A 13,034-nucleotide genomic window follows, 5' to 3' on the forward strand; every position below is an offset into this window, starting at 1 on the left:
CTTAATTAATTATTTCCAATGCTGCCCCTTATAATTAATTATTTACTAATTTGCCTCTTATAATTATTTATTTCCTATTCTACCCCTCATAATTATTTCCTATTCTGCCCCTCATAATTAATTATTTCCTAAACTGCCCCTTATAATTAATTATTTCCTATTCTGCCCCTCATAATTATTTCCTAAGCTACCCCTTATAATTAATTATTTCCTAAGCTGCCCCTCATAACTAACTATTGGCCCCCAGTCGCCACAATCTTTTTACTGCCCTTTAATAAAAAAAATAAAACCCTGTACTCACCTAAGTCTTCTATCTTCTTGCCGCGTCCGGGCAGGAAGGGGTGCGCGGCCGCGTGATGATGTCATCGCGTGGCCGCGCAGCCTAGTTCATGGAGCGATGTGCGCCGGGGTTGTATTCCGGCCACATCGCTCCAGTAATAGTGCTGGAGCGGCCGTTTCCGGCCGCACCGAGCACTATACAGTGACGGGCAGGAGCTTCCTGTCCGGACGGACGGAGGCTCCTGCTCGACTGTTGCAGGCCGCGAGGGCCCGGCGCTGGCGCGCAAAGTGTCGGGGGCCGGATCGAAACGGTCTGCGGGCCGTAGTTTGGGGAACCCTGGCTTAGGATGTTGAAATCCCCAGCATTTTTCATGTTGGCAGCAGGTTTATCGGCATAATATGGTCCCTGTCCCTTCGGACATCTGGGATAGCATTCTGTCAGCACTCACACTGCTCCTGAGATGCTAATTAATTTTACAGGCAGTTTTGATTTCTTATTAGAATGATGATTGTCATAGCCCAAATGCAATCTTTAAAGGCACAAAACACACATAGAGAAAGAAAGATATGGAGATTTAAAGTTATATTTCCATAAACCATAATTGGAGTCCTAAGTTCACATCCCATCTGAAATGTATTATAAGGCCCCATTCACACTGCAGTAATCACGGCCACAAAAGATGTCTATGGTAACCTGACCACTCAACTTTCAATGGAGAGGGGAGGGGTGAGGAGCGTGTATTCTGCCTCCCTTCTCCCCCTGGCCATGTGCTATGCCCAGGATCCAGTCAGGGTGAGCACACGGTTGTGTCAATGAGGCCTAAAAATGTATCTATAGACAGGAGATGTTTGTTAGAGGAGTATTCACTGCTGTGTCAGAAATAAACTTCATGGTAACAAAGGGGCCTAAATGTTTGCCTTCCCCTTTTGGCGATTTTTATATAAGAATAAACTTATCTCAACAACAGTAGCACTTTTATCCAACTTTCCTTGGTCTGGCAGATATCTCTAATTCAAATGGAATCCACACCAGGGGTTGAAGTGCTGAGAAGTTCACCAAACAAAGGGGGGGATACCATTGCCAAACTTAGTGATGGCTAGAAAATTGTATGGTAAATGTGGGCAACCCATGGAAATGCAGAGATGATCTCTATCTTATGCCTTGGATACCTTCTCTGTGTGGATTGCATCTTCTTAGTGCCAAGGACAAGAGCAAGGAACATCTTCACCCTACAACTGCTACCAGCAAGATCTGCTTGGCCTTAAGACATTATCTTACAGCTATTGGGTCTTTTCTAAGCTACACAAAGAATTGAGGGTTGCAATCTCAGTTTTAAGGGCATGTGAAATCAAAGATTTTATGTAAATGGTTGTCTTTGAGCCATGTTTTTTGCCCTACTTGGGGGGGCTTTACTTTTCCCTATCATGTTGCAGCTTTCGGGGTAGGCATGTCTATAGAAAGCTGGCAGAGATTGCTGGGTGGATTGGGTGCGGAGCTTTTTGGACCCATCTCCTCATGTAAAATGCAGCAGTCAAGAGGTTGTGCAGACATTGTCACTACAAGTATGTGCAAGTCATTGTTTCTGGGGTGTGTTTATTGGAACAAATTTACATCATTATTGCCGCCAGGGTCCTGTTCACACGGACTATACCAAGTGTTATTTACAATTTGGCACATGTTACGTGAATAACTTTGGAGAGTTAGACAAGTACACCCATCTGTTTAAAGTTTGTAATAAAAAATCCTTTCAGTGTGAAAGTGAGGAACTAAGCAGTAGGAAACTTGGCCAATATCCTTCTGTTTACATTGAGAAAGAATATTTCTCATCTGTATTTTTTTTTCTTTCCCAGGTATTTACTTTTGAGTGTTCATTTTTTTGGTGGGCTCTCACACAATAATACATGAAATTAATAATTTAATGCTACACCTACATGTGTGCTGTGACACTTGGATCCCCGTTTTAGATGTCAGAAATACCAGGAATTTAGACTCCAGCAGACATATAATAGGAAAGTGGGAATTTAATATCCGTAATGAGACACCTTCTAAATACCACCTTCTAATTTTTTTTTTGTGGCTTAACATGGTTGATAACTATTTGTTTTCATTTTTTTTCAGGATTAAAAAACAACTGGCTTTGTAACGTGACTCCTACACTACCAAACATATTTTATTGTGACAGCACCCAATGGAAAAATCCCTAAATGAATTAGAGGGCAGCGTTGCAGGGGAGTCCAGCCGCGATCTGATACCTGAACCCACCGCCCGTCCTACTTGGGGCAGTAAAGTGCAGTATATACTCGCCCAGGTTGGATTTTCCGTAGGCCTTGGAAATGTCTGGCGATTTCCGTACCTGTGCCACCAGAATGGAGGAGGTAATTTCTGTAGCTTTGTTTTCTTTATTTCTGTATTTTGCATCACCTACACATATTTTTAATTCTGCCTAGTATGGAGAAGCAATAACTTGTAAGGCTAAGTTCACACCTGCTTTTGTCAGGTTCATTCCATGTTCTCTTATTAAATGGCAGAAAATACACTACTCAAAAAAATAAAGGGAAAACTCAAATGACACATCCTAAATCTGAATGAATTAAGTATTCTCATTGAATACTTTGTTCTCTATAAAGTCGAATGTACTGACAACAAAATGCATAAAAAAATTCATCAATGGAAATCAAATTTATTAACCAATGGAGGTCAGGATTTGGAGTCGTCCACAAGTGGAAAAACACACGACAGGCTGATCCAACTTTGATGTAATGTTGGTAAAACAAGATAAAATGAGGCTCAGTATTGTGTGTGGCCTCCACTTTCCTGTACGACCTCCCTTCAACACCTCGGCATGCTCCTGATGTGGTCACGGATGGTTTCCTGAGGGCCAACCGCACCAGCATATGGTGTCACAAGGGCTCTGAGGATCTCATTTTGGTACCTAATGGCAGCCAGGCTACCTCTGGGTAGCACATGGAGGGCTGTGTGGCCCTTCAAAGAAATGCCACCCCACACCATTACTGACCCACTGCCAAACCTTTCATGCTGAAAGATGTTGCAGGCAGCAGATTACTCTCCACACCATCTCCAGACTCTCATCTGTCACATGTGCTCAGTGTAAACCTGTTTTCATCTGTGAAGAGCACAGGGTGCCAGTGGTGAATTTGACAATCCTGGTGTTCTCTGGCAAATGGCAAGTGCCCTGCACTGTGTTGGGCTGTGAGCACAACCCCATCTGTGGACATCAGCTCCTCATTCCATCCTCATGGAGTCGATTTTTTTTTTTTAACCGTTTGTGCAGACACATGCACATTTGTGGCCTGCTGGAGATCATTTTGCAGGGCTCTGGCAGTGCTCCTCCTGTTCCTTCTTCCACAATAATGGAGGAAGCAGTCCTGCTGCTGGGTTATTGATTTCCTATGGCCCAATCCACATCTCCTGGTAGCGCCTCCAGCCTTGGAACACTACTGGGTGGTAGAAAAAATTATTCAATAAGAATATTTATTTCATTTAGATTTGATGTGTTTTGTGAGTGTTCCCTTTATTTTTTTGAGCAGTGTACAGGCAGTCCCCGGGTTACGTACAAGATAGGTTCTGGAGCTTTGTTCTTATGTTGAGTTTGTATGTAAGTCGGAACTGTATACTTATTATTGTAACCTGAGTCAAAAATTTTTTGGTCTCTGTGACAATTGGATTTAAAAATGTTGGATTGTCATAAGAACCAGGATTAATAAAAAAAAGCTTCATTACAGACACCTATTATAGCTGTTTATTGCAGCCTAGGCCTAAAGTACAACAAATAATCAAAATCCTGAGGTCCGTTAGTAACTAGGGGTCGTATGTAAGTCAGGTGTTCTTAAGTAGGGGACCGCCTGTATATTGCTGCCCATTTCTCTTTTGCTGCTATTAATAACAGAGGTGTTAAGGAAGGTAACAGAAGGTCCATTAAAGTCTATGAGGAAGGAAAAGTGAAAAGAAGACCTTTCACTCGCCTTCATTTTTTAATTTTTGTTACACTTTCCTAAAATAGAGAGTGCAGTGGTGTTCCCAGGTGCAGGTCTGAACTGCGGCTTACCTATTAAAAGGGAAGCTTTTAGCAGGAATTGACCTAATAAACCACTACCAGAAGGTTGTCAGGCTGCTAAACACCATTCAGATCATGTTTCTTCCATGGCCCAGAGTGATGGCATCATCCAGAAAAATCAACTTTGACATGAGATATAAATTGGGTGTATATAGTAATGGGGCAGAGAGTTCAGCACTGAAGTCAAGCTGCCCCCACCTCAGCACAATCCCCCTCCTGATGTAACTGACATCAAGAACCAGACTTTTGAGATGTAGTTAGTGATGTCCCTAAATGCATGGCTGACCGTTACAGGAAAGGGGATGCTCTGAGGATGAGAGAGCTTGACTTCATAGCTGAGTTCTCCCCTTCTGTAACTTAAAAAAAAAAAAACATTTTACATTTCACTTTAACATGTAGTTTCTGCATTATGCCACCACACTGAAAGAAACCTGATCTGGAAGGTGTTAATCTGCTTGACAGCCTACCAGCAGTGGTTTATTTGGTCAATTTCTTTGGACAGGTTCTGTTTAATTAGTTTACATTGCGAAGGGTGTAAACAGCTCTACTAAAATTTAAGGTAGTGTCCACAACGCGGGTATCATTGATGATTTTATACAAACAGTTTACACCCCATTTCAAAGATTATTTTCTCGATGATGCCACCATGCAGGGCCATGAAATAAACATGATCTGGAGATTTGTTAATCTGGTAGTTTATTAGGGCAATTTCTGATGAGAGCTTCCGTTTCTATCACATAATTTATCACAATCTTCTTTTTGATCTCAGTGTGTCAGCTTCGATTGAGAAGGGTGTAAACATTTATTTCTAAGGTTTAAGTTAGTGTCCATACAGCAGGCATCCTGTGATGTGGAGAGATTGAATTCCGCACTTGCACACCACATTTGCACATATAAAGCCAGTGACAGGTTCCTATAGAGCTCTATTAACAAACTGACACCCTTCTTTTAGCTAAAAATTGTTTCGCTTGCATCCACATAAATCACCTTTTATCTTTTATTACCTGCCATCAGAGGGGGGATAGTCCTGCTCATATGGCCCTTCCCATCTAATACTCCACATGCCTTATGCCTCCTTACTGATCACAGGTCATGTCGTGTGAGCAGAGTGACATGTGACATGTCATCTCAGGTCCTTAAGCCTCTTGGCAATAGCAAACTGTACCTCATGCATGTATCTGGCCACATGAAGTCACAGCTGCCTTCATGGACTTCTATTCCTCATCATCCTCCATGGAGGCTGCTGTGATTTCATGTAATCACAAACATGGTGTACAGTTTGCTATTCTGAAAAGGCTAAAGAATTTGTGATGATGTCACTCTGGTCACATGTCATGAATGTAAAGCAAGGCATTGTGTAAACAAATTGACACATTATTTCCCATCTGTACACCGAGCTTTATATGTCTGTAGTAGAATATAAGCAGACAGTCCCCAAGTACAAAGAGGCAGAGCAGGGATTTGAAGAGACACAGAGCTGTCAGTCAAAATAGTGGGGTGTGGCTCACTGCCAGCCTGAGAGAGAGAAGAGTCACAGATACCAGACATGAGTCAGAAAAGCTAATTTGCATATCAGCAGGCATTGTTAGGTCAAAATCTGGTGACAGGTCCTCTTTAAGCTTTCCATCTTCATGACTTTATACAACCAATTTACGGTAAATTCATAGATGATTTTCTGGATGATGCCACCAGGGTAGACCATAAAAGACGCATCATCCAGGAGGCGCTAATCCACTTCACAGTATACTGGTAGTTGTTTAACAGGTTCCCCTTTAACTGTGTAGGATATATTCTCTGTTGACCAGGGCTATTTTGTGGAAGCATCTTAATTGCAAAAGAGAGAATTTACTGCAGCCCAAATAAGTACTGTCACCTAGTGGTCAGTTTGGTTGCAGTTATATATTTTTCGTACAGGATTTAATAGTCATTGGAGCTCCACTACTAGAGTTTTATTTAGTTGTGTAGAAGAATTTGATGTGGATTTTTAGTCCAAAAGTATGCATTAAATTTCATGTCAAAATCACATAAGGTGCTTAGAGGGATGTATATTTATGGCATGAATTTTTCACCAGAAAATCTGTGGTAAATCCATAGTGTGAGCGACCCTTTAGGGGTATTTAATTTTTGACTTGCTGTTTTGCTAGACTTAACAGCATTAATGTAATTACTTCATCATGCCTGTTGTTTTGTCTTCCAGGTGCTTTCTTGTTATTGTACTTCTTGTTACTTCTCGTCATCGGCATCCCACTGTTCTTCCTGGAATTGGCAGCTGGCCAAAGTATTCGTCAGGGAAGCATTGGGGTCTGGAAGCACATCAGTCCACGGTTAGCAGGGATTGGCTTTGCCAGTTGTGTGGTAAGTCAGGCATAGAAATATCAGGTGCTAAATCTGAAATCTGTCACATCTCTCTTTTTTAATGTGTCAGATATTAGTAGAATGTTCAGAAGTTAAATGAAAGTGTAGTTAAAACCTGTACCCTGATTATCTAAGCACATTGTCAGCACACAGTGACAGTTGGATGGTAGAGTATGCATTAGCATAGCACAGAGAAATCGGTAAGTGCTCAGTTAGTGCAAAGTAAGGGATTAAAAGTTAGCATAAATAATGGGTTAAGATTTCAGTTTCATTGGTAAACCCCTTTAATGCAATTTTTAAAAATCATTCCTTATCGGCAGCTGAAAACATCCATTTTGGTGCTGCTGACCATAATGGAAAATATAGAGGATTGATTGTACAAACAATCCATCATACGATTATGTAAAGTAAAATGTAAAGTAAATCAGCATGAATTGACTTTCTATATCTTGTTAAATTTACATTATGTGCTGTGTAAAATAAGAAGCCTTATCTTTCTTCCCTTAGGTGTGTTCTTTTGTAGCACTTTACTATAATGTCATCATTGGATGGAGTCTTTTCTACATGTTCAATTCCTTTCAGTATCCACTGCCATGGGAAAACTGCTCCATTCTGGCCAACCAGACACAAAAGGGTAAGTTGTGTTGACCAGTAGTCCCCAACCTTTTTGTATATGGAAAAAAAATAAGTATAAGTCTACCTGAGTATAAGCCGAGGAAGCTAATTTTCCCACAAAATAAACTGGGAAACTTATTAAGTTGAGTATAAGCCTAGTGAAGAAACTCATAAACAAAATGTCCACAGCAGGGCCCCCTCAAAACCGCCTAGCCCCCATAGTTATGTCCCCTGCCCAGCCCCTCATAGTAACGTCCCCTACCCAGCCCCCCGATAGTAACGACCCCTGTCCAGCCCCCCCATAGTAACGCCCCCCATAGTAACGTCCCCTGCTCAGCACCCCCATAGTAACGTCCCCTGCTCAGCACCCTTAAAAGTAAAAAAAACGGTATTGTCGCCTCCGATGCGCCTCTTCTCGTGGCTCCAGGTTCTTCTTCGCTCTGCGTCTTCCCGACAGACGAGCAGAGGCACTTCTATGTCATAGTGTGCGCACTGGCAGTGCCTCTGCCAGGGGTGGAAGAAAAACCTACAGCCACAGGCAGAAGAGGAACATTGGAGGTAAGTATATCATTTTTCTTTTTAAGTTCTTTTGGCTAAGGAGCGGGTGTTCCATAGCCCAGTGCTTGGGGACCACTAGTATAGACAACACAAAGGCTCATATCACTTTATTTATATTAAAGGGGGCTATCCCATAATCGACACTTATAGGTTAAGGGAACCTATAAGGGAAGTACTGTGCCCCTGTGTGGTTGGTGTACATCTGAAGATGGGCAAGCATAGTAACTACTGTATTCAAACCTGAAGCCTAATTCCTCAATTCTTGAAATCGATGCTCAACATGTGTGAGATATTTATTGCATATTCTGTGGACATGCCATTAATATCTAAGCTTTGAAAATCCCTTTTAAAAATCATGCTGTTCCTTCAAAGTCTTTTCTTGCACAACATTTAGTCCCACCAAGTGCTGATCTTCAGAAGGATTTTGGAGGGGATCCCAGGGCTCCGACTTCCATCTTATGTCACATCCTAGAAATATACTTAGAACATTAGATTATTAGATGCAGAGGTCGCGATAACGCCTCTGCAAGCGCCATAGACGCGTTTAAAGGCTGATTTACTCCCCCAAAAGATCACCAAGCGTATAAGTACGCTTGGTGATTTTCCTGTCTGAATGTTAGCTGCCGCTTCCAAGCGGTGACGGGCGCCGGCTGCGATCCTGCAAAATATTCTCTGCAGGATCGCAGCGCTGAGTGTCTGGAGGCAGGACAGGGAGGGACTTTCTGCTCACTGTCCGAGCCTCTCCCGCGGGGCGCTGAGCGATAGGTGAGGAGATGGAGGAGCCGAGCGGGGTGAGGGGGCGGAGCCGAGCGAGTGGTGGGGGCGGAGCCGAGCGAGTGGTGGGAGATGGAGGAGCCGAGCGGGGGGTGGGGGAGGGATATGTGTTACCGGGGCTGTGCTCCTGATCGGTGTACGATCGTGCACACAGCCAGTAACAGGATCGTGCTGTCTATGTGACAGCCCAATCGTGTACTGTGACAGGGGACTGATAATAATCGGCCCCCTGTCACAGCAGCCCCTGTATACAGTGAGAGGCTGCAGGGAAGGTGCTGTGCATCCTCTCTGCAGGTCTCTGTATATAAATCACTGATGACAGTGATCCAATGGGCTCTTACCATTAGATCATTGTTATCTGTGATCTATATTTGAGTATATTATATGTTCCTTTTCTAAATGTGCCCCTGTAAAAAAAAAAAAAGTTATGTTCCCAAACTCCAGAAAATAAATTAAATAAGAATTCAGCAGCATTAGCCCCAGACTGGTCTGGGGGCTGCCATCAGCCATAGTCCGCTCTGTAGACAATGAGGCTGCATTCACACAAACGTATGCCCGCCAGACCGTAGCCATGCAGACATGAGTTTAGTGCCATGGAGAGGAGGAAGGGGTGACCCCTTCCCTCTCCATTGAAATGCATTGGGTAATGTCCTTTTCCCGTGTACGGAGCGGTATCGCTCCGTGCGGCCATTGCCTTCTACTAGGGACCTAAAAGCCGCAAACTTGCAGTTGTACATATGTCCCCCATATGGTGTGAATGTAGCCTAAGTCCGTTTTTAGTCAGTTTTTCCCAATTATCTTAATAGAAAAACAGGTTGTAAGCAGCCAAATGCATGGTAAACGGACTGAAAACGGAGGTTTAAAAACGGACATAAAACGCCATGTGTGACATCACCCAAGGGTGAGGTTATTACATACATTTTCAAACACATCACAAAAGATCTGAGAAGAGATTTGCCTAATTGCATTGCTGTTAACATTTTGTTTACAAAACGCAATAGATGCATGCGTTGATGCATGCGTTTTGTTAACACAATGTTGACTGCAATGTAATTATGCAAATCTCTTCTCAGCTGTTCTGATGTGTTTGAAAACGCCATGTGTGAAGACACCACAAAAATGTTGTGCAGCACTCGTTTAATACATACTTGCTTTTTGAGGGAGCATTCACACGATGCGTTGCGTTTTTGACACATTCCAAAGGCTTGAACCTTGATCACATGTTGAAGTAACATTGCGTTTCCATTGCATTTGCTAAAACCCAATGTTACTTCAACATGTGAAGCCTTCGGATGCGTCAAAAACGCATAAAAAAGTGACTGAATGCATCGTGTGAATGCTCCCTAAAGGGGTTTTCCCAAGAATTCAAATTGGGCCCTATCCCGTGGATATGACCTAACTTGAATTTGTGGGAAAACCCTTTTAAGCACAGAAAACAGGAGCTGTAACTTTTTCCTTGTATTAATAGACGTCTCTTAACACTATATATATGCCCGGGAGTTATATATTTATTAATGAAAATTTCGTACTCCTCCTCGGTTAAAAATACTCCTCAAAAATTGTGAGAGGAGTATTATTACCCTTCTGGAAAAATGTTAGTGCGAACCTCTGATTAGATGGTTTAAATTTTTTTAGGAAATGTACTTACAAGAAAAGAATGCAAATCTCCTGCAAAACCTGCTGCCTTCCGTTTCTTTTTTTTTTTCCTTCTGCTTTTGGTCTTGTGAAATTCATCATTATCATGCACTTCTGTGTTGGCAATAAAAACATTGCTTTTCTTTAGTTTTTTATTACTTGTTATAATGTACTAACCCTTTTACTGTACATTTTCCATATTATGCTCCTTCCTTAATCAAATTCTAAGCTTATCTGCAAATGTTACAAATTGTTATCTCTTGCCTTTTTTACCTTTTATATTCCTTATTGAAAATTGTAAAAATAAAGACTACATGTAAAATATATATGTTTGCATCCAAATGTAATTTACTGTGGGACCAGAATCTGACTAGAGTATTCAGGATATTTGTTTCCTTTGCAGAATGTGCCAAGAGTTCAGCCACTACATACTTCTGGTACAGAAAGGCCCTGGATGTCACCGACTCCATTGGGGCCTCAGAGATGAACTGGCCAATGACAGGATGCCTGGTCCTTGCCTGGATTCTTGTGTGTGGAGGAATGATCAAAGGAATTAAGTCTTCTGGAAAAGTAAGATCTTAGAGCTGTCTCAATTCAGTATGTTTACATTTAATATTCAGCAAAGACAATAAGCACAGTAAGATTATAGGTAGCAAACCACATATTTTATAAACCCGGGGGAAGATTTATCATATGCCATCGCTCATGTGAAGCAGCACTTCACATGCCAGCAACAGGTCTATACCCTGCAATACATACAGCACATAGACTTTATGGCAGTGGTGGCTAACCTATGGCACGGGTGCCAGAGGTGGCACTCAGAGCCCTTTCTGTGGGCACTTAGGCCATCACCATAGAGAACTCCAGGTATCTTCCTGCAGTCCCAGACAGCACAGGACTTGCTGTGCACAGAGCTATTATAAAGTGACAGCTCTACCTGGGACTACTGGAGGAGCAGGACAGATCTGGATTATCATTGTAGCTCCTGCTCCGGCCCTGACAATTCTTCCTGCTTATGGGACCCTGGAGGGAAACTACAATGATCATCCAACTTTCTCCTATTTTCTGCTTTATTGATGTTCTCGGGGGTGCTGGTATGAATGAAAGCTGTGACAGAACAGGGAGTATAAATCACAAATGAAATTTCTGTGTTGGCACTTTGTGATAAATAATTGGGTCTTGGTTGTAGTTTGGGCACTCGGTCTCTAAAAGGCTCGCCATCACTGCTTAGTGGCATATTGATTGTAACGGGCAGGGGGATCCTCATGTCTGAAACACAAATAATACCTCTTTTCTGACATTGTAGCACTGTAAACCAGACATCTCGGGGAGGTTAGCAGTGCAGCACCCTTATTCTAGGGAGAGACCCCCATACCCAGGCTCTGTTGTTATACCCTAGCTAAAAGCAGATTACTCTAGTAGGCATATCACATTGCAGGGGTCCCAGGTGCATAGACTCATTTGATAACTTGTCCTCATTTTTCTGCTGTAAAATGTTTTTTTTTCTGTTGAAATCTGTCTCTACCCTATGTACAGAATTAATTACTATATTTTTTTTCTCCTAGTCAGATTCTTTCTATACCTTATTTCATGAGGTGCTAAACATGCTACACATTGAATACACATAGTATTTCAAAACTGAAACTTTTATATGCACATCTTCTTGATTCTAGATTATTCTAGATTATCTTGGAGCTTGGTAAACCCAGTACATATACTAATATATATTATTATTTCACTTGTCTTTTTAGGTGATGTACTTTAGCTCAGTTTTTCCGTACATCGTTCTGGTTTGTTTTCTTGTCCGTGGACTACTACTTGATGGTGCTATGGATGGGATCCGAATCATGTTTACACCAAAGGTAAAGTTTTGGTCATTAAAGGATTTTTTGGTTTAAGAAATCCATATTGGGAATTCTGAATGAATAGAATGATTGAGAGTTTACAAAGAGTGTTTCAAGCCCTTTATCTATTGAGATATGGAAACTGTTTCATCATCCCTGTAGTGGTGCTGTACAAAATTTGATCTCCTACTGCAGTGATGGTGAACCTTCTAGAGACGAAGTGCCGAAACTACTGACAAAAACCTACTTATTTATCACACAGTGCAAATATGACAATTTAATCAGCAACTTATTGCTCCCTACTCTGCCACAGCTGTCAATAGTGTTGGCTACCTGAGGGCACCAATACCGTTGACAGAAAGGGAAATTCAGATCATCATTGTTGCTTCCCTCCAGGGTTCCCTTGAACAGAAACAATTGCAGGGAGGAGCTCCAATGATAATCCAGCACTGTCTACACCTTCCTGCTACTCCTGCAGTGCCAAGAAGCCCAGAAAGTGTTGCTTTCTGGGCTTCTGCCCTGCCCATAGCCGGTAAGTCTTTGCTGCATATTGCAGCGAAGGCCTACCGGTAACACCTGCGATCGGTGCTAGCACCGATCGTGGGTGTTTTCATGTCGATCACCGCCAGCAATGCTGCCGATGGCTTCAAAAAGATGGATCGTCGCTCCCCGATGAAGTCACGGGGAGCGGCGATCCGTTGCCATGACAGCTTCGGTTCTCACGAAGGCCCGAAGCTGTCTCGTTTTAACCCATTCATTACAATGTCTATCAAAATATAATAACACTTTTTCACTGTGTTTAACCCCGTAACGTAAAAAAGCCCCCAAAGTCGAAAATGGCACTTTTTTTCCATTTTGAAAAATATAAAAAAATTAATTAAAAGTGATCAAAAGGGCG

The 13,034-nt window shown here is 42.2% G+C and overlaps 1 protein-coding gene across 4 annotated transcripts in view; it reads left to right on the plus strand.

The window, feature by feature from the left end:
• Positions 1-13,034, plus strand: part of LOC140063967 (sodium-dependent neutral amino acid transporter B(0)AT2-like) — a 63,171-nt gene that overhangs the window by 38,063 nt on the left and 12,074 nt on the right. For all 4 annotated transcript variants that reach the window (XM_072110298.1, XM_072110296.1, XM_072110299.1 and 1 more), the window contains exons 2-6: positions 2,399-2,655; positions 6,553-6,710; positions 7,218-7,344; positions 10,696-10,862; positions 12,044-12,154. In XM_072110298.1, the coding sequence (XP_071966399.1) occupies positions 2,469-2,655; positions 6,553-6,710; positions 7,218-7,344; positions 10,696-10,862; positions 12,044-12,154 (750 nt within the window). In that variant the 5' untranslated portion in view covers positions 2,399-2,468. The remainder of the gene's footprint in view (positions 1-2,398; positions 2,656-6,552; positions 6,711-7,217; positions 7,345-10,695; positions 10,863-12,043; positions 12,155-13,034) is intronic.

The sequence above is a fragment of the Engystomops pustulosus genome, chromosome 6 (assembly GCF_040894005.1).
Source record: "Engystomops pustulosus chromosome 6, aEngPut4.maternal, whole genome shotgun sequence".
Classification (NCBI taxonomy): Eukaryota; Metazoa; Chordata; class Amphibia; order Anura; family Leptodactylidae; genus Engystomops; species Engystomops pustulosus.